This window comes from Achroia grisella, unplaced genomic scaffold, assembly GCF_030625045.1.
Source record: "Achroia grisella isolate CSIRO2021 unplaced genomic scaffold, CSIRO_AGI_Agris_v1 utg327, whole genome shotgun sequence".
Taxonomy (NCBI): domain Eukaryota; kingdom Metazoa; phylum Arthropoda; class Insecta; order Lepidoptera; family Pyralidae; genus Achroia; species Achroia grisella.
Genome location: NW_026712799.1, coordinates 630692 through 652459, shown reverse-complemented (window position 1 = coordinate 652459; position 21768 = coordinate 630692). Strand labels below are relative to the sequence as shown.

General features: G+C 30.3%; 2 protein-coding genes and 1 long non-coding RNA gene across 3 annotated transcripts; all 3 read left to right on the top strand.

Annotated features, from left to right (window-relative positions):
• Positions 1-748: 748 nt before the first annotated feature.
• On the top strand, positions 749-2596 carry LOC131843693 (uncharacterized). Its single transcript, XR_009357560.1, has 3 exons — positions 749-877; positions 1680-2282; positions 2501-2596. It is a non-coding gene; the product is annotated as an uncharacterized LOC131843693 (long non-coding RNA).
• Positions 2597-2630: 34 nt separating this feature from the next.
• Positions 2631-9289, top strand: LOC131843691 (zonadhesin-like). The gene is made up of 7 exons (XM_059192383.1): positions 2631-3075; positions 3451-3651; positions 4665-4847; positions 5865-6053; positions 6310-6513; positions 7219-7407; positions 8711-9289. The coding sequence occupies exons 1-7, from the start codon at positions 2958-2960 to the stop codon at positions 8908-8910; spliced, it is 1284 nt and encodes a 427-aa protein (XP_059048366.1). The 5' UTR covers positions 2631-2957; the 3' UTR covers positions 8911-9289.
• Positions 9290-13746: 4457 nt separating this feature from the next.
• On the top strand, positions 13747-17680 carry LOC131843610 (zonadhesin-like). The gene is made up of 3 exons (XM_059192284.1): positions 13747-13807; positions 14255-14416; positions 17487-17680. The coding sequence occupies exons 1-3, from the start codon at positions 13747-13749 to the stop codon at positions 17678-17680; spliced, it is 417 nt and encodes a 138-aa protein (XP_059048267.1).
• Positions 17681-21768: the final 4088 nt, after the last annotated feature.

Sequence of the window (21768 nt, the reverse complement as noted above, 5' to 3'; positions counted from 1 at the left end):
AGTTTAATATGGAGCAACAGAGATTCATGAAGTCCCGAGTTGAAAGTTCAATCTAAAACTATAAATTTTGCAAATTCATACTTTATTCATAAGTTTTTGAGGGGTATATTGATGAGAGGATCGTGTATTGATGGCATGTATAACCATTTTTCAGTAAGTCAGTATAGGATGAAGTTGTTAAGAAACTCTTTATACCTTCCTTAAGAATACCTTAATATTTATATACAAAGTTAATTCTACAGATTAAAAGCAATTGATAGTATTAAACAATATTCAGTATATACAAAACCGCACCTCACTAACATTCCTAAATTATTTCCTAAACTCGGTAGCAATATCTCTCACTTATCGTTATTTTGCTTATATCATTTGGAATACTTAAATGAAGAGTTGGTTCATGTGCAGAAAAGCAAATTTTTAATCTGCTTTGTCACTTTGTGCATTCAGTGCGAAAAGTTCAAAATTTATATTCATATTTTCACATTGTTTCTCATTGAAAATTTCATGACCTATCTGATTAGTAGGTTTTCTCTACTGTTGGGGATGTATAACCATTTCTCATTTAGTATATCACAAAATAGTCTAGAAACTTGATATCAGCGAAATCTCTTAACCATTAGTAACAACAAATAGTTCACAATAATGGTTGTCACCAAGAAATAAGCATTAAAACGTATGTAACATTACTATTTACATCGCGTATTTCGTAGTAACTTATTTTGATAACAGTATATTCTGGCAGGATATCAGTGGAGGATGCTATAAGCGTGAATAATGAGTTCAGGTGGAGGTACCAAATCGTGGCAAACTCAGTAGTAAATAACAACGATGGTTTCCAGGCAAATAGAGTGAAGGTGAACGAACGGAACCTTTTACGGTACAGTTCAAATAATATCTTAACTAACTTTGCGTGACAAGATCTTATTTTTAAGGGTTAACTCTGCATAGAATGTATAATAAATATACCACGATTGAAGCAGTTTTTTCAAACAAAATCTTGAATAATTGTAATGTCCGTTATTTGACCAGTAATAATAGTCACTTTGTCCAGCATTACGTTGCCTGATCAATGGATGGTTTGTACAAATTTATAAGGGTTCATGACTACGTATCAGACCGTAATAAATAACTATAGACGAGCTAGCTTGCAGTACTACCTACCTATTTTGTACCATTATATTATGTCATAGATAATTATATTAGCAGTACTTGGAAGCTAAGAATGAAAAGATTGAAGAAGATTGCAAAGGAGAAAATGAAATAGTATAAATATAAAATTATCTGGCTTTGTAATGTGTGTTTTTGAATGTATAAGTATATTACACGAACAGTTTTAGTGTTCTAGTAATCGAAAATGATAGGGTAGGTCTTATTACATATTTATATTTTACTAGTTTCATTTTAATTTAAGGTAAAGGAAGATTTCCTTAATTTATTGGTATTGTTTGTATTCAGATTTCTAATTTAGTTTACGCGAATTATTTCTGATAATTATAAATAAGTCTGAATCTAGCTTATTTCCATCTTCCTCCTTATCAGATGGTCTCTACAAGAAATGATGAAGAACTATTGATTAGGTTATTGATAGCAAGACATTGCTTAAACGAGTAGCATTTCGTCAATTACTTTTATAATAAAGTTTCTGTAAGTTAGACACTTTCTGTCAGTCTATGTGTCAGATTATTGACCAATTCTCGGTCGTCAAGGACTAATTGAACGGGTTAGAAGTATGGAGCATCGCTGGGGGATGTGTGTAGAGTTACAAGGAGACTATGTAGAAAATAAATAAAAACTTTTAGGAATAAAATTGTGATATCATTGTTAGGTCGAAAACTTTACAGACTACCCACATATTTTATGAGAAATTCCACATCAAATAATATCTAATAGGTATTGACAACTTTTTCATTTTTAACTACAATTTCTAATTTTATGTCAATTACAAAGATTAAAATAATATATCTTATAATAAGTTGTTTGCAGATATATTAAAAGTAAAAAAATGTTTTTTTAATATATGAAAAACTACATGCATTGTTCAATAATTTATGAAGCGAGGCAAATTGTTTTACATGCTTATTATTTGCATTATAAACAATATATAAATAAGAACATAACTTATTTTTCATCTTTTGTTGAAACAAGTGAACGAAGTACGTGTTTAGTGCCTAGCTATAAAAGTGGTAATAAGGCTTTACTCATAAGGTTTTTTCCATTAAAAATGACAAAGTTACTACTATATGTAGCTCTTGTATTTGGGTACTATGTGGCTTCTTCAACAGGTATGAAATCATTTCAATACTTTGATTTATGTGAAATAATTTGGTGTATTTATGATAATTATCATATAATGATATTTGTAGATAAAATTATTTTCAAACAATAAAATAATCAGATTGATGTCTATATTTAAATAGTAGGAATTTTTTTAATTTTTTAATAATATTGGTGCGGAACCCACTTCAGTTAAATTTTTACAACATTTTTTTTTATAATACAGGGGACAAAGCAGCATGCGGCTCATCTGATGGTAAGTGATTACCCCCGCCCATGACCACCCGCAACACTAGGGAAATTGCAAGTTGTAGACATTGTCGGCCTTGTTTGACATTACCGCTATTCATCCAGATGATCAGCATGGTAATTTAGTTTTTGGCGGGTAGTACAGTGGTGAAACTCAGCGACTGGTATTAATCTGAACAGTTCCTCAGAACACTGCCCGTGAAATATGCAGTAGAAAATGCACAAAAATGCAATATCACGCCGCAAAGCTAATGGGTCGAGTCTGTCACATAGACGTTGATTACCAGTAGCTGGTATTGTGGTGCTCCCGCCCAGAGATGAGAACAGTATTCCATATGCGGCCGGATCTGCGCCTTGTATAATTCCCACAATATAAGTCCCATTCTATTAAGCACACCAAGCTTTTTTGAGGCTATTTTAGCCTTGTCCTCCAAATGATCGCAAAACTGAAAGTCACTGGATATATCAACGCCAAAGACCTCGAGATTTGGCTTCACATCAAGAAGAGTGTCTTCAAATGGAGGAGACACGATAAATGGATTCTTTTTAGCGGTAAACGCGCAGTAAAATTTCGATCATACCTAGATATGTAGTACACATTTATTGAATTAAGATTATAGAAGTATGTTTTAATCGTTATAATGGAATGCATTATTATTTGCGGTACGCAATTAACGTACTTAATAGTTGCCGTAGCCGTCAAGTAGTGTCTTAGTCCTCCAGAAAGGAAACGTATGAGTAACAATGATATCATGGTAACGAGATTCTGTGGTGCTGTTCATGTATATAGACGATGGTTGGCACTTACCATCAATTGGACCGTAAGCATTATGGTAACCAATTGAAAAGTATATATAGCAATAGTTTATTTAACAGTAATTACAAAACAGCATCACGTTACTATTAATAATTTTATTATGATTTCAGAAACAATATGTAAAAGAAACGAAAGATGGGTAAAATGTCCACCACTGTTATGTATTCCACTAAATTGCTCTGAAGTGGGATATCCTGTACCATGTCCATCACTTGGTCCAGATAGTGAATGTCCTGGAAAAGCAGCCTGTATATGTAAGGAAGGCTATGTAAGAAATAAAAAAGGAATTTGTATACCTATAAAAGAATGCCGTAAGTATAATAAACGTTAATACTCGTATTCTTTGAAATGAATTTAATGTCTTGAAATTATTTATTTTACTTAAAATCAAGTCAAATTTTATTCATATCCATTTGATATGAACAAACAGACATTCTTTTTTATATTGTGTTATTAGTATTGAAGTATGGATATGTCCCCATACAATATGACGTTGCTACGAATTTATCAGAGAGAGACCTCTGTCTCAACTACATCTGCTGCTAGTAGATTGCTACGAAAGCTGTGTGTTGGTTAAAGTCGAAAAGTGAAATTAATGGGTATGCAGGCAAGATCGTACGAATGAATGCTAAAGAACGTATGAATGCTTCATGCTGCCATAGTGTCATAGTGCATTCATGGCTTGTTATTCATGACATCATATATATGACAATTCCAATTTTCCAGGAGGTAGGCTGTGTAGTGTAGATTGTTTTCCATATCCGTCTAAATAAATATTCGAATATTTTATTAACAAAAGTTTATATAGATGTGGGTTATTCAATCAGGTTTAAACGGCTGGATAATTGAAAGAAAATATTATTACAGAGAGACCGTACCTAGATTAATACATGGGATAAATACATATGTTTTTATCATAATTAAATTAAAATTTAATTAAATTTATCCATAGTCTTTTAGGTGTTATTTCAAAAATACGTGAACAGTTTATAATCTCATATAAACCTTTTGATGATTATAAGGTTCTCATGTAAATGCAAATTTTATTAACATTAGACATTAGTTTACAGTTTTTGAGTTATTTTTAACATTCGATTAATGTCAGTTCTTTTCGTGTCTCAACACTGTATTTAGGTAAAAAATGTTTCGCAAAAAGATACCTCATCAATCTGAATGTATCCGTGTCGATTCTGAACCGATTATTTTAGAATTGATTTCGATTTGTTTACATAATGACATTATCGAGAATTGATACAGTTTTTATGTGAAATAAAATCTTTATTTATTGTACCGTCCATATAAATCAATAATTATTATTTTATAGCCTCTTGTGGTGGGGATCCCCATGCAGAATCAGGTTGCGGAATCAACTGTGGAAGGCTTTGTTCTAACTACGATAAGGGTCCCGTCGCATGTGCCGCTGTTTGTATGATCAACGGGTGTGATTGTAAAGAGGATTATGTTTACGATGTAAATTTGAAGAAGTGTGTTTTGCCAGAAGATTGCTGTGAGTATTATTGATATTATATAATCATACCTATAGAAATACAGGACAAATAAATAAATACCATGCATTTTAACATATTTATGACCTCATAAAAATACATTCATTGATATGAAAATAAAAAAAAATGTTTATTTCTTTAGAAAAAAATTGTATTACAACAACACAGTTTTAGGTTAACCTATGTAGTAGGCATAGCAATCCCTGTGTCAAGTACATCCCGCTCTTCCATGTACATTGTCATATATATATTTTTAATGATTATATAACTCATTAGATACCAAATATTATTAAACAAACGTTACTTATTAGAAGTCAAGTACATATAAAACTTTTAAGCGGCATGTTCGTATTAATATCCATGTGTTAGTTAGAATGTATAAAATGTTTATGCGCGCGCGTGCAGATATGTTCTGTTAGCTCGTCAAAATGTATAAAATTATTGAATTATTAATATTGTGAAAGAAAATATTTAACTTATTGCAGTCGTATGTTTATTATTATATATTAATACATGGAACATTTAACTTTAGAAGCATTTTATTTAAATAGAACACTCTCTAGCGAAGATATATTATATTTCTTAAATATATTACTATTTGTTGGTATGAAGTTAAGATATAATGACCAATAATACAACAAAAGACAATAAATAAATAGGAAGTAAATGAGTTTTTCAACTAAAGTGAAAAATGTTTAGCTGTGCCCTATGATCCGCATCCGTTTTATTTATTAGGAAATTATTAAATTTCAGTTTTATGATTATTCGCTTTGTAGGTATATCTTTTACGGCTAACCTGGTATTATATTAGTTCGTTTTTCATAAAAAAACTAAATGTAACATTTAACTAATTCTTGCATAAGTTTTACATACAACGCTAGAAACTAGTACAGTAATGGCAAACGCATTTCGTTTACAATTTCTGATTACATCACCTAAAAATACATTTATAGCTTTTAGCAATTACAGTTATACTTTTTTATTTTCCTTTATTAACAGATAATTTGTTATTTTTGTAGCACCTGTTTGTGGCACTAATGAAGTATTTTCAAAATGCGCTAACGGTGGTTGCGGAAAATGGAATTGCACTCAAATTGGGGGACCAGATCTTTGTATAGATCCTATTAAATGTGAAAATGGGTGTGTCTGTCGGGACGGATACTTACGGGCACGTAATGGTACCTGTATAGAAGAAAATGAGTGTTTAGGTAAACTAAATTATTTTACTATATATATATATATATATATATAGGTCATGTGTCTTAATTAGAATGAAGATAATATAATTTTTGAAAAACAAACTACTTATTAAATACTGGCCATAAATCAGATATTTTGGTATAATTCAATGTCTTTACGGTATTGAATTATATCAAAATAGATATGTAGAAAACAATATTTTTTTGATACTGGTTGGTTTATAAGAAGGCGTAATAGTGCAATCGATTTTTTTTACAATTACAGATGATGTATGCCCAAATGAAAGAGAGATTTATGACCTATGTCCATCTACATGTCCTCCAAGGAAATGTGGCGTAGATGAGCGTATTATTACATGCTCGTTAGGACCACCAGTTGGAGATCCTGATTGTCCTCCACCAAAGTGCCGTTGTAAAGATGGTTTTCATAAAGATAACAAAGGCAACTGTGTCCTATGGGATGACTGCCGTAAGTATTGATTAATATCATTGTACATTTTTCTACTGTAAATAGAAACTTTAATTCAGTATATACACTTCACATTTTTCACATAGGTACAAGTTAGTTTAACTTAAGCATAACTCACAGTATAAGAATAACTGTGCATTATCATGAAGCAAAATTACCAATTTTGTTACTGATCTTTAAACAAAAGGGCTTAAATATATTTAACTCATAATTACCTTACTTACACTCACTTTTATTTTCATTAGATAAATTTAGAGTAGGAGACTTTAAGAACTTTTTTACAAAAAATGTTACTAAATTAGAATACCAAATATTAATCATTTGATTAATATTTGGTATTCTAATGGATTTGCTCTGAGTAGAAAATAAATTCGTATTAAGTTTACCACACCACTTTACTTCCGATGGTCACGGGTTCGATTCCTTGCACGGAACGAATATTTGTATTCGTGAGTATGATTGTTTGTATTGGTCTGGGTGTTTTCTATGTATAATATGTAAGGTATTTATGAAAAAAATATATATCTATGTGTTTGTATTAGTTATTTAGTATCCATGACACAGCTTTAGCTAGCTTAACTTGAGTGTTGATAGTGCTGTATGAATTGTTCTGTGGTGATTATTATTTTCACGATTGTCTCATTTTCTCAGCTTATATGTAATTGTTATTATTATTATTGTACTATGAAAATATATTGATTTTAGCTAAATGCAATAAGCCATTTGAACAATATTTTGATAGTCCAAGGCCATGCCCTCCACTGACATGTGATGCCATAACCGGCAAGGGTTACGACTGCTCGACTGAACCAGGCCCATCCGAAGATCCTTGTATATGCTATAAAGGATATTATAGGAACAAAATCAGGGAATGTATTCTTAAAGAGGATTGCTGTGAGTATTATTTATAAAGTATACTGTATTTTTACCCGCTACTTCCTTCCCGTGACCGGGATATCCCAAACGCTACGTGTATGCCATATTTCTTGATGATTGACTGAGTAGTAAAATGCCAAGAGGTAACAAATCAACAAACAAATGGAGATATTTTTATATTCCTGTAACATACTGGAACAAGTAATCAGTACTTTTCTGTTCTAGTATTTTAACTGATATAGTGTTTGTCTGTCTAAAATGTCACCTTTAGTATGACCCATACTAAAGGTGACATTTTTTTCACGTTGTTAAAAACAAAAATTAATAAATTCTTAACATAGTTACCCAACTACGTTAAGAATTTATTAATTTTTGTTTTTAACAACGTTCACTGGAGAAAGCGATATATATATATTTATTGGAATGGTACACTTGCTAACAGTTTATACCGGCAGATCATAAGATGAGGATGAGGTCGATACATAAAGTTTTTTGTATCTTGGGTATAATTCAGGGTAACCCTAGTAAACCACTAGCCAGTACACCATAATTAGACTTAATTTTTTTTTAATTTATAGAGTAATTTTATTTACCTTTTTAAGTGTCTTTTTTTATTGCAAAAGTTGACGGGCCACCTGATGGTATGTGGTAACAGTTTCCCATATGTATACGAGTATTTGAACTGCACTACGGACCACAGGTTATCATGTTACACCCGTGGTACTGCTCATGCATTGTCATTCACCATTCACCAATTGCAGTATAAACAAGTTCAAGGAAACTGAGTTCACCGAAAAAAATATCGACGCTGATCTCGTTTTACTTTAAATTGATTCATCATCATCATTCATCAGCAATATATAGATTGCGTTTATAAAACTAAATTTATATTTTCCTTCGTTAACAGTGTTACACGCTCATAAAATAATATTTTATGTAATGGGTAATTTATTTTAAAATTTTTAAGAAGTATTTGTAATCCAATCATGTGATAATTTTTTAAATTTTCAATTTAATAAATATATATAACAACAACCTATAAACTAGGTAAAACATTATTTAATTTTGCGATTGTAGCCGTGAAATGCAAAATTAAGCTTTGAACTCGTTTAAACGTTTTAATCGAGTGCACTTCGAACTAAACACGATTATTTTCTTTGGTGAAATCCAGCCTAAGTCGCCTCTTTTTCTGTAAGTTCTCTGCTTTATCTCACTCTTCAACCTAAATAAATCTTTCAAAGCCAGCTATTTTGTGGCTGATATATGAAAGCATGAGAAACTAAATGTAATAATGTTAAATTTGAAATGTTTTTATTTGCAGTTAAATGTACTGGACCTCATGAATATTTCTCATGCGGAGGCGCCTGTGACAATGTATGTGCAACATTGAGCACACAAAACCAAACTAATTGTCCAATAGTGAACGTTAAGTGCAACGAAATGTGCTATTGCGAGGAGGGTTATGCACGAAATGATAATAACATATGTATACCAATTGAAGACTGCAGGCAATGTGATTAACATTACCTGAATTCTTCAATTAGGGTTTCAATATAAGATTAAACGCAAATAGAATCTCGATATGTCCCCCGTAATGTTTCTATAAATCATCTAGGTGAATCTAAACCATGTTCGTTATAAAATAATTCAAATAACTATATTTGATTGTTACCATATTGAATTACACAAGGCTTCTAAACAGATTTATGTACGCTTACCATATTCCTCTATAATATATGTACTATACTACACTACAATAGTTAGTTAGCTTCTTTGCCATATTAATTACGTAAAAAACATTTAAAAAATTGCAAGTAAATAAAAAAGCTTTGAGAATGCTGCTAACATTACTTTTTTCCCAAAGTTTCCTGCCTGCTTTAAATGTTTATTATTTCAAAATTTAGAGCAATAATTTGTATATTTTAAATTACATACAGTTTTTCTAAAAAAAATATTTATGTAATATAGCATAGTGAAGAAATGAATCCTTAAATTTTAATATGCATTTATTGTTTGTGTTTTTTTTTTATTGTCCATTAACACAGACTTTTTTTATATGACGTTTCTGTTGTCCTCAAAAACTGTCAATTATTTGTAATTTTTATTGTGTTTTTTTTTACTTTTTTTTTATTATTTTTTTTTTTTATCAAACCATGCATGTTATTATTTTTAACTTAAAAATGGGCCTTTTTATGTAGAATATTAATAAACGAGTATATCAATATTTTTTTTATATTATTTTACCTGGTAAAATTTATACTTTTTACATATTATTTATTATCTATAGTACTACTGTCAGTTTCCAAATGTATTACTATATATAATATTTTTTATAGAATTACATTTCCATCGCATAATTTAACGATTAATTTCATCCATGTCATTATGCCAGCTTATTAAGTAAAACCTATAGATTCGATTCATTAGTTATTTGACTGGAAAAAATGTCTACATTTTTTTTAAAGTAATCTGAATTTAATTTTTTTTATAGTTTTAATATATTACTTACTTGACGGACAAGAAACTAAAAGTCAAATAGATATTCGAGTTCATACCGTATATTATTTTACCTTTAAATAATATTTTAACATAATAGTCTAAGTTTATTAAAATCTTAAGGATACATGACACAAAATAGATACTATAAAAGTCATAGAACTTTACTCTACAATTGCTGGAATATATAGAGTTACAATTAATCGCAGTAAACTAAACTAAACTAATGGCAGATATTCAAATTACTTTTTTTTAAATATATCTTTATTCATTAAGGTATTGTGCGTTTTTGTATCTTATTGAAATTTTAGTATCTTGTGTCTGGTGTCATAATACCGCTTTTGAAAAAAAAACAATTAAGTGTAATTTGACATCATCATCATTAAAAAATTTTGCATTTTATCAAAGTAAGTACAGTCACAGATAACATAATATTACACAGTACAGTTATTCTAGTTTCTTTAGAAATTCGTAGAAGAGAGCTGTATTCTATATCAAGCAATATTTTTAGTAGTAAATTACATGGACAGCGACTTTTATCGTTAAAGAAAAGTTAGTTAAAACCGGTTTCCAAAACTAATTGTTCGAGTCTTGTGACGCAGATCTATGACGAAATAGTGTAATGACTAATATATTACATAAAAATCCCCATTAATGTCTTCATAGTATATTGTATCATAATGTATCTTGTCATCATTATTTTTGATGTGAAATAAACTATATTACAAATAAACTATGCTACAAAATATTTTATAATGAATGGTACTTGTTACACTTTGGACTTGGTGACTTCTTTCGGAAAGAAAATGTGTTTCAAATCATATGATCACTATTTATTCAGTTGTATTAAACTGTCTACGCACGACACGATTTGCCTTAAGAGCGGTTATGGCGAATGGCGAATCATGATGTGTAGTTTATTTTATTATCCATATATATATATATATATATATATATATATATATATATGGACACTCTCTACACAGTAAATGTTAATGAGCAAATCAACAACATTGAATATTACATTATAATAATATTTATAGTATACTATTTCACCCATGTACCTAACTCCTTTTAAATGGTCGACTGTTTAAAGAAATAATTAATTTTAGCACGATGTAATTATATACAGTGGAATTGCTAGTTCCATATTTTCTATTACTCGTAGAGTGCGTGCCCGTATAATTTTAAGTGAAACTTAACAAATCAGATTAAATTATTAATTAACGTAATGTATTATACATTAATGATAACTATATCTAAACCGGTTCAGCCGTGTCTGCACAGACAAATGGACAAAAGTCTGTAATTTTTTTTTTATTCTATTACATTAATAAAGTCCTCTAATCAATTATTTAGCTCATATATATTTACTACACAGACAGCGATTAGTTACATATTCATCTTATATAAACTGATAAATATAAGATGATAAATGTATATAAGCAATTGTTACATACACTTATTTGCTGGATAGTCTTATTAAGCCACAGATAATAAGCAGTGTAATTTGGAACAGAAGTTAAAAATAATTTATTATACAAAAAATAAATTTTAGATTAATTAATTTAACTACACATGTATATAAAAGCATTAGTTCGTAAATATAAAAAATATAACCAATAATAATACTACTGTCCCTGTACAATTCACATAACGCCATCCAGTCCCATGATAAGCAGAGCTCGTGTCATGGATACTAGATACAAATAGTTGGATAGCTAACCAAATACATACATAATAGACAATAATATCTACATTTAATCGACGTCACTGAAAAGTAATTATATCTAACCTAACATTTATTAACTCCGCTCACAATACATTTTTAAATTTATTTATATTTATTATTGGGACAAGTGCACGGCAACTATTTCTATATAAAAAAAGCGTCAAATTTAAATATATATCAGTACGGTAGAGACAACGTAACGATATATAGCCACTACAAGTTTATTGTCAGCAACGCTAATAATGTTCAAGATATTCAAGGCGCTTCTGTTACTGGTCTTAATGACCAATATATTTTCTGTGATGGCGACAGGTATGAAAATATCCTTTATATAAAAATTTAATATTATATTTTTTGAAATTATCTCAAGTTAATTCTAAATTAGTTTTCAGCACAATTTAAAACTAGAATTTTGTGAGCCTAAATTGGATTAGGAAATGAGATCAAACCCAAGCTGAACAATTTCCCCCAAGGAAGAAGGATGTAAAGACCTTCTTCCTTGGGGAAAATTATTGTTTTCTTGGGAAAAAAAAAAAATTAGGCAGTGAAATTACAGGATAAGAGGCACATTAGTCCTCTAGAATGGTAATGAATTAATGATATCAGGGTAGTCACGTATAACGCGATGACTGTAGTCTTGTTCCTGTGTATATAGGTGATGGTTACCTTACCGTTTGGTGATTAATTACATAAAAGTGGTATATAAATATGACTATTAGTTTAATCAATTTTTGATTGTGTCTGTTTAGCCGATGTACAATGCCCGGAGAACGAAAATTATGATCCATGCCCCAGTTGTGCTCCTGACACTTGCGACAGCATTGGGAAACAATACAATTGTCCACTGGAGACCCCAGATAATTGTAAGGGTGCCTGTCGATGTCGTACCGACTACTTAAGAAACAGTGACGGTATTTGCATCCCTGTTAGTGCTTGTTAATAACATTGTAACGCCACTTCAAATAAATAATTTAAGGTCATTGGTTTATTATTGAATAAAGATCTTTAATTGATTACAAAATACTCTGTTTTTCTTATACATTATTTTTTACCATCATGATACTAGTAGGGTGTTTTATAATACTATTTTCCTTTTTTATTTTCATATTAGCTGTGTATGAAATATAGAGTTTATGTATATCTGCAATATCGACAGCTGACGTTTGGGTACAAAAATTAAAACTGTAAAATAAATACTAAAGGAGATATACACAAACAAAAATTACAATTTTAAGGATATGTATATGAATAGAACCAGCTCATGAATTGTTCTTTTAGTATTCATGAGAATATGAAGATTATATTATATTATATTATGTGTAGTATAAGAGTTTGTAGAGTAAGTGGATTCATTAAAATTTCGAGAGTTCGAAATTTCGAACCTTGTAGGTCATAAGATAAGAGAGGTCTATAATTTATAATCAATATTTCATTACTGAATTGTAAATTAAAGTATTAATGTAAATGTAAAGTTTTACATTTTCATTAATTGTTTAATTTACAATTCTTCATTCGATTAATATATTTGATAATTTAATATAAAATTATTAATTAACGCCAAATTTACTCACCTTTGCTCAGGAACACCCCGATGTGTAGTATTGTATATATATTTTATTAAAACAATTATATTAAATTAATTAAAATAGTAATTTTTCATATTGTAAAATAGTAAAAATACGAGCGGCCGTTTCTTCCAGTTCTTATTTTCATTGAATATTTATCAAGCTCTGTTGCAAGCCTTAAGCGGCCTGGTTGTTTACTAGATGAAATAGAAGTTTAAAAGAATTGATAAATAAAAACATATTTTTCGAGAAATTAATTTAACGACACCATGTATGCATAACGTCTCAGCAATACTTTGTAGAATATAAAAATAATATAATCAATAATTTAATGGACAAAACGAAAAAAGTAATTATGCCCAAAATTTATTAACTGCGCACGCAAAACATTTAAAATTTAATTATATTTATTATTACTACAAGTGCACGACAAGTATTCCTATATAAAAAAGGAGTCAAATTCAAATATATATCAGTACGGTGGAGATAAAGTAACTATCTATAACTGCTTCAATTTCATTGTTGGGAACGGTAACAGTAAATATCAACAAGAACATGTTCAAGATGGTCAAGACGCTTCTATCGCTGGTCTTAATGACCAATATACTTTTTGTGATGACTACAGGTATGAAAATATTATTTTTATTTAAATTATATTAAAATTTAATATTACACTTACTTTTTTATTTATTTATTTTTTGGAACCATATTACGTTAAATCTTAAAAAGATACTAAATTACTTTTCATTATAATTTAGAACTAGAATAAATTTGTTGGCCTAAATTGAATTAGGATATTAAAAGAAAGCTAATCTAAAATATGTACCCGAGGAAGAGGGTGTAAACAGGATTCGATTAGGCAGTGGAATTACAGGATATGAGGTATGACATATTAGTCCTCTAAAATGGTAATGAAAGAATGATATCATGGGAGTCACGTATAACGCGATGACTGTAGTCTTGTTCCTGTGTATATAGGTGATGGTTACCTTACCGTTTGGTGATTAATTACATAAAAGTGGTATATTAATATAAATATTAATTTAATTAATTTTTTATTGTGCCTGTTTAGCCGGTGTACAATGCCCGGAGAACGAAAATTATGATCCATGCCCCAGTTGTGCTCCTGACACTTGCGACAGCATTGGGAAACAATACAATTGTCCACTGGAGACCCCAGATAATTGTAAGGGTGCCTGTCGATGTCGTACCGACTACTTAAGAAACAGTGACGGTATTTGCATCCCTGTTAGTGCTTGTTAATAACATTGTAACGCCACTTCAAATAAATAATTTAAGATCATGGGTTTATTATTGAATAAAGATCTTTAATTGATTACAAAATACTCTGTTTTTCTTATACATTATTTTTTACCATCATGATACTAGTAGGGTGTTTTTGTAATACGCTTTAGTCACTCTATCTATTCTGTCTTATAAACAAAAACGTATCAAAATCGGTGTAGTTTTTTAAGATGAAAACATACATAGGTCTATTACACAGAAGATATTTTAACCGAAAATTAATGCCGTTTAAATGATATTGGTAGATCAGTTGGGATCATCGGTATTCTTGGTATACGAACTAGTTGCCCGGCGGCCATGGCCCGTGCCGCTGGTAATGATCACTATTATTAAATTGTCCTTCAATTCCTTAGTAAGTAGCCTCTGATGGGTTTACATTTCTTAAAATCGTGATTAGATTATGCTTTTGAGAAATTCCGACTATTGACATGAAATCATATGTTAGCAGTCCAGAAGGGTTTAGTAAAAATTCCTGTTGATAATGAACTACGTTTTCGATATTAGTCACGCTGTCAATTGATTTGTAATTTTTTATTCGTCCGGGAACTTTTTGAATAATTAGATTATTTGTTGACAGTCTCATTCTTAGGTAACACTATTGACTTAGATGGCAACCAATGAAAGCCTTTTTCATGCAAATTCTCGATGTCAAGGTAATTATATTAGGCATAATAAGGCTGGATATAACATGCAGATTGTTGCTCAAGATTTACGGATAGCGGAAGTTTAAAAGAGCAGAGGTGTTTCTAAGATCTTTTAAGGTTCTATCCAAAGCCTCTATGGCTCATGGTACATTCATCCCACATACATCAAAGAGGCATCTTATAATAATTTACCAAGAGACCCTATTTTCTGGATATAACATGACGATGCATAGCGGGAGTTTATAGTAAGTTTTTCATCGTCAGCAATTCCTGACGATGCAACTATAGTAGTTGCATCGTCAGGAATTCGCTATCGTTCCCGGTTGTATGTATTATCTTGCACTACTATTGCTACTCCCATACACCAGTGACGCCCCTACATCACATTTGGTTTATAGTTAACTGAGCGGGTTTTTTTTCTAATACTTACATTGTTAAATACGTGATATCTTTCGAATGGAATGTCCGAATGGAAAAATTCAAAAAGTTATATACAGGTATTGAAGCAGTCGTTAATATGAGGTAATTTATTTTGATAAGGATTAATACCAAGATAGAAAATAAAGATACTTTTCTAGCGGCGGCGCAGTAATTAAATTTATAAACAAAAAAAAAACATTTATTGTGACGTAACTGTGATAGATAGACACATGCCGTCGCGACACTTTTTATAGATAATGATGTGCTCTGTACAGTTGTAGTATATCATTTTCTTCTATCATCAATAGTTTTCGTAGCGCACGCTGTGTTAGGTATTTTTTGTGCAATTTTTTACACATATCATTTTAATATAGCTTCTATGATACATCAATGGAGTAGCTTCCTAATAGTGAAAGAATTTTTCAAATCGGTCTAGTAGTTTCGCAAACTTTTCCTCTTTATAATATTAGTATGAAGTATGATTAGCTGTGTATGAAATATAGGTTTGATGTATATCTAAATATCAACAGCTGATTTTAAAAATTGAAACTGTAAAATAAATACTAAAGGAGATATACACAAACAAAAATTACAGTTACATTATTGGATGAATTGTTCTTTTAGTAGTCATGAATTTTGCATTAAAAAAAAAAGATTCGAACCTTAAAGATGAACCCTTATTTTTTTCTCTTATCTGTTTCGTAGCAAATATAATATATAATACTGAATTGTTTTACATTTACATTCTTTTAATTTACATTCATTCAATTAATATATTTGATAATTTAATATATTTATTAATTAACATCAAATTTACTCACCTTTGCTCAGGAACACCTCGATGTGTATTGTATATATATTTTATTAAAAACAATTATATTAAATTAATTACAATAGTCATTTTTCGTGTTGTAAAATAGTAAAAATGCGATGCGGCCTTTTCTTCTTTTTATTGAATATTTATTAAGCGCCCTTTGAAAGCTTTAAGCAAGTTGTATCACCTCACTAAGAACTCAAGCCACAGCTAAAATTAGTAAAAAGCTGAGTAATTTGGAACAGAAGAAGTAGAAGTTTAAAATAATTGATAAATAATATACAAAACATATTTTTTCGAGAAATAATTTAAAAACACCATATATGCACAACGTCTGAGCAATAGTTTGTAGAATATAAAAATAATACGTATATTTAATGGACAACACGAAAAAAAGTAATTATGCTCAACATTTATTAATTCCGCACGCAAAACATTTAAAATTTAATTATATTTATTATTACTACAAGTGCACGACAAGTAAGTAAGTAAAAAGTAAGTTTCCTATATAAAAAGGGAGTCAAATATATATCAGTATGGTAGAGACAAAGTCACTATCTATAGCTGCTTCAATTTCATTGTTGGGAATGGTAACAGTAAATATCAACAAGAACATGTTCAAGATAGTCAAGACGCTTCTATTGCTGGTCTTAATGACCAACATACATTTTTGTGATGACTACAGGTATGAAAATATTATTTTTATTTAAATATATATATATATATTACACTTACTTATTTATATTACATTTTATTGAAGTCATATTACGTTAATTCTTAAAAAGGTACTACATTACTTTTCAGCTTAATTTAGAACTAGAATAAATTTGTTGCCTAAATTGAATTAGGAAATTAAAAGAAAACTAATCTAAAATATAATACCCAAGGAAGAGGATATAAATAGGATGCGATTAGGCAGTGGATTAGAGGTATGACATCTTAGTCTTCTAGAATGGCAATGCACGAATGGTAGCATGGGTGTCACGTATAACGTGATGACTGTAATCTTGTTCGTATGTAGAAAGATGACGGTTACCCCTTACCATCTAGTGGTTAATTACATAAAAATTGTAAACTAATATAACTATTAATTTATTTAATTTTTAATTGTTACTGTTTAGCCGGTGTACAATGCCCGGAGAACGAAGAATATGATGAATGCCCAAGTTGTGTTCCTGACACTTGCGACAGCATTGGGAAACCATATAATTGTCCAATAGAGCCCCCAAAGAATTGTGAGGGTGCCTGTCGATGTAAAACTAGTTATTATAGAAACAGTAGCAATATTTGTGTTCTTGTTTCTGAGTGTCACTAATATTGTAACTGTACATACAGCAAATAAATACTTTGCAAGAGACTCTGGTTTTCTTATAAATTATTTTTATCATGATGGTCTATAGGTGTTTTTGTTAAGCGATTCCTTGTTTATTTTAATATTAGCTGTGTATAATATATAAATTTTATGCACATCTATAATATCTATAGCTGATATTTGGGTACAAGAATTGAAACTGAAATATAAATACTAAGGACGACACAAACAAAAATTATATTTTCAAGGCTGTGTATGTGAATGATGACAACCTCGGTCTAGTGGTTTAGAACACCGCTTTACTATCTCGTGGGTTCGATTCCAGGTACAACATTTGTATTCATGAGTATGATTGTTTGTATTTCAGGGTGTTTTCTATGTATAATATGTATTTATTTACAAAAAAAATATGTATCCATGTATTTATATCAGTTGTCTATAACACAAGCTAGAGAATGGCGCTGTGTGAATTGTAGAGATTTATATAAAAAAATTCATAAGAGATACCAGCGTATAAATTTGTATTTCATAAGATGAGAGTCATGATCAGTATGAATAGGATATAGAGAAAGTGTATTTATTAAAAAAAAAGAGATCCGAACATTTGTAGGTCATAAGATAAGAGAGGTGTATATTAACGAAGAAAAATATTAACGTCGAAATAAATATATAATAAATATTGTATTATTGAATTGTAAATTAAACTATTAATGTAAATGTAAAACTATTAATGTAGCTATTTATTAATTTAACTATTATTAGTAATTATTACTAACATAGTAATGGGGTTTGTTGCCGGAAGAGACACAAATTATAGTCCATTAAGCTGCGATATAAGACAACCGACCCAAGGGATAGTTTCCCAATTAACGGGCATTATACAATACTGAGTGAAGTGAATTTCGACAGTTCTGATCAAATTAAATTATTAACTAACTACCTATCTCTCGCTACTCTGTCGACCTGAAATGTAAATCTTAAATTTACCGCCGATATAGTCGTTAATCTTTTTTGAAATGAATTATTACAAAAAATAACTTACATATTTCTTTATAATATACGAGACACTTATCATGACAATAGTATATAACAGTCTGCCCGTGCCAAGAAAGCAGCGAATGTACTGTGAATTTCACTACAACTAGATAAATCGACTTTATACAAAATCTTCTGCGTACCTTTAGTTTACACATTTTAGCCGTCAAGCAGCTTGCTTTGCAAGATGCGTTGCGTTTGAAGGGTTAGATAAGGTATCATTACGAAGTGCGAAGGCATGATACAGTAGTTCTCCAGAATAGCAACGCATGAGTTTTTCATTACATGATACCGTCAGTTTGTTTTCTATTCCATTGGCATAAAAAGAACATAAAATTTCCTATAATTACATCATTTAATAATACGTTATAACTTACAGTTATCCGCTAATTAGATAGGTATTTTTTAAAACCTACCAAAACTCAATAAATTGCGATGATAATTGTGAATGAATCTTATACGGTTTGAAACACACAGTTCTTATCTTCACTATTTTATCTGTCTACTGTACAGTAACCTATTGTAATGGCAGGCAATACATCACGGGCCGCGGTTCCTCCGAGATTTCTATATTGATGATTTAATTAAGCAGTTACCCTCAAAGTTGAGTATTGGGACGCTCTGGGATCCGTCCGTAAGGGAATGTTGTCCGTTACGCAGGAATTTGTAATTAAGAAACAACGTCTTGGAACAAAATCTGTTTACGAAGTCAGTAGAAGTATTTTATCTCGCGGTTTGGTTTGAACATTCTCGCGGGAGATGTGGGGAAACAGAAGATAGTTCACATTCTTCTAGTTGTTTACCAATTGCAATATTTGAGTCGATAAACGTTTAAAGTTGGCGGTTTAAGTTGGTTAAGTTAATCTATGTTCTTAAGTAAACTAAAGGAATGAATACGTACTTACTTATAGTAATAATATATTAAAAACTTCACAACTGCCATACCAGATAGAGTAGGCAGGCATTGTTAATGAGGAGGACGTAACACGTGACATTCCCACATTTCGATGGATAAACCTATTTGCAATGGGCAAGACGTTCCGTCTCTCAGAACATTTTTTTTGTCACATTGAGTTTTTAATGTCAGTCGGTTTTGAACTCGTGTTGGAAATCATGTCAATAAAACCACTATGCTACAACACTCTTATCACACAGGAGTAGGAGAATAATATTAATTAACTTGATATTCTAACAGTGTTTATGCTCTAACTTGTTACATAATTCCTAAGTAATTTTGTAGTTCATGTACAAGCAGATTGCGTTGTGTGTATGAATAAATAGTCAGATTAATTAATTATGAATTCTAAGCCTATACATTAACCTCTATGGGAGCAACCAGATGTGTTTCTGTAAGTCACGATATGTTTAAAGTTAAAGCAGTGACAACCATGAAATTGTGGAGTATAAATGGTTCTACAGATACACACATGTATAATATAGTTACGAATAATTTATTCCTTTCCTTAGTCAGACTTCGCGAAACGTTCCAATATTTATGCTCTTGTATTATCAGAGCTTGATATTAAATGATTTTATTATATTCCGTTTCAAACATTTCCGCATTTTCGATATATGTATATTTCTTTTATAACTTTCTTATTTCTTTTATACTTACTGCAATAATTTGACAAAATTAAATAAAAGTACCTAGTTAATTGAAATCTTTTACATCGTATTTTTTTAAGAAACAATGTATCAGTAATGTTAAAAGACAGAAAAGATATAGGTTTCAGATTTTGTTCCTTTTTATTACCTTACTCATCTTTGGAACCAAAACCTACAAGTTTCGCATCTAAGAGTAAGTTCCTTATTTAGAATACAAGCATGATCAATATCAGCAGTCTCTACAGCATACCAGCTCCGTATTTAGTATTTTTTTAAAAGTCATACGATTTTGATTTTTATTAAATTTGATTTATTGTGATGCCCACAACGCCACTCATGCGTTGCATTTTTTTGTATACTACTATCGTAGCAAACAAGCATACGACTCGTAGCCTAATGACGCCTTGAGCACAAACATGCATATCCTGTATATGCCTTACCTTATTGCCTTTCAATCGAAACACAGTTTATAGAAAAGCTGCTTGGTAGCTAAAATAGGTGAGACAGAGATATTCACTTAAGGGACTCTATAAAAGACTACATTCATTATAGAAATATAATAGAAAATGGTTTTTGATGGAAATATTATTTAGCACGGCGCTGTTTTTAATTCTAGCTCTAGTAAATTGATCTCATCGGTTACTCGATGTACATAGTTAGTGCTCGGTGGTCAATAGTTCATTGTGAAATTTGCAAGGCGCGCCGAACTCGGACGGCCAACTAATTTGCTGGCCGACCAATCTTTACCTTAACGGTCATTGCATAGCTGTAGACCGATTCAACTTCGACGGTGCATAGCAAACTAACTGTAACGTAATGAATATTTGATACTGGAATTTCTGTTATATATATATTATATATAAAATTCTCGTGTCACAAAGTTGTTTACCATGCTCTTCCGAAACTTCACCGATTTTTATGAATTTTTATATGCATATTCAGTAGGTCTGAGAATCGGCTAATATTTATTTTTCATACACCTAAATGTTGTTATAGTTGATATTTTTTTATAATGTACATTAAAAAATACATACCACCAAAAATTGTCACCCTTCTACAAATTATCTACCCCTATTTTTAGTAACGATTTCAATTTATATGATAAAACAACGTTTGCGGCGTCAACTAATATACGAGTATATATGGCTCAGTCCATACTCCATCCTGTTTTAACTCAAAAATTACAAATTTTATATATTTTTAACAGTTATTTTATTTTTATACTAAGCGTGCGATGTACTAGAATAAAGCGGCTAGTCAAATACGTATATTTATAAAGACGTTAAATGTAAACGTTTCTTACATTGACTAACCAAATGATATCAATAAATAGTTTCGGAAGTCGCTGATATAATATTTATATAATAGAAGATATCACTTATTTCAATGTGGTAGCAATATCAGAATGCTACTATTTACCAAACATGTTATCCTTTCATTATCGTAACTAT

What these genes read in the sequence shown, in the direction of transcription:
- LOC131843610 (XM_059192284.1), top strand. Translation starts at nt 13,747, where the DNA reads ATGGTCAAGACGCTTCTATCGCTGGTCTTAATGACCAATATACTTTTT. An exon ending in ACTTTTTGTGATGACTACAG is followed by an intron (nt 13,808 to 14,254) that starts GTATGAAAATAT and finishes GTGCCTGTTTAG; the next exon opens with CCGGTGTACAATGCCCGGAG. An exon ending in CTACTTAAGAAACAGTGACG is followed by an intron (nt 14,417 to 17,486) that starts GTATTTGCATCC and finishes GTTACTGTTTAG; the next exon opens with CCGGTGTACAATGCCCGGAG.
- LOC131843691 (XM_059192383.1), top strand. Translation starts at nt 2,958, where the DNA reads ATGATCGCAAAACTGAAAGTCACTGGATATATCAACGCCAAAGACCTC. An exon ending in TGTCCTATGGGATGACTGCC is followed by an intron (nt 6,514 to 7,218) that starts GTAAGTATTGAT and finishes TATTGATTTTAG; the next exon opens with CTAAATGCAATAAGCCATTT. An exon ending in TATTCTTAAAGAGGATTGCT is followed by an intron (nt 7,408 to 8,710) that starts GTGAGTATTATT and finishes TTTTATTTGCAG; the next exon opens with TTAAATGTACTGGACCTCAT.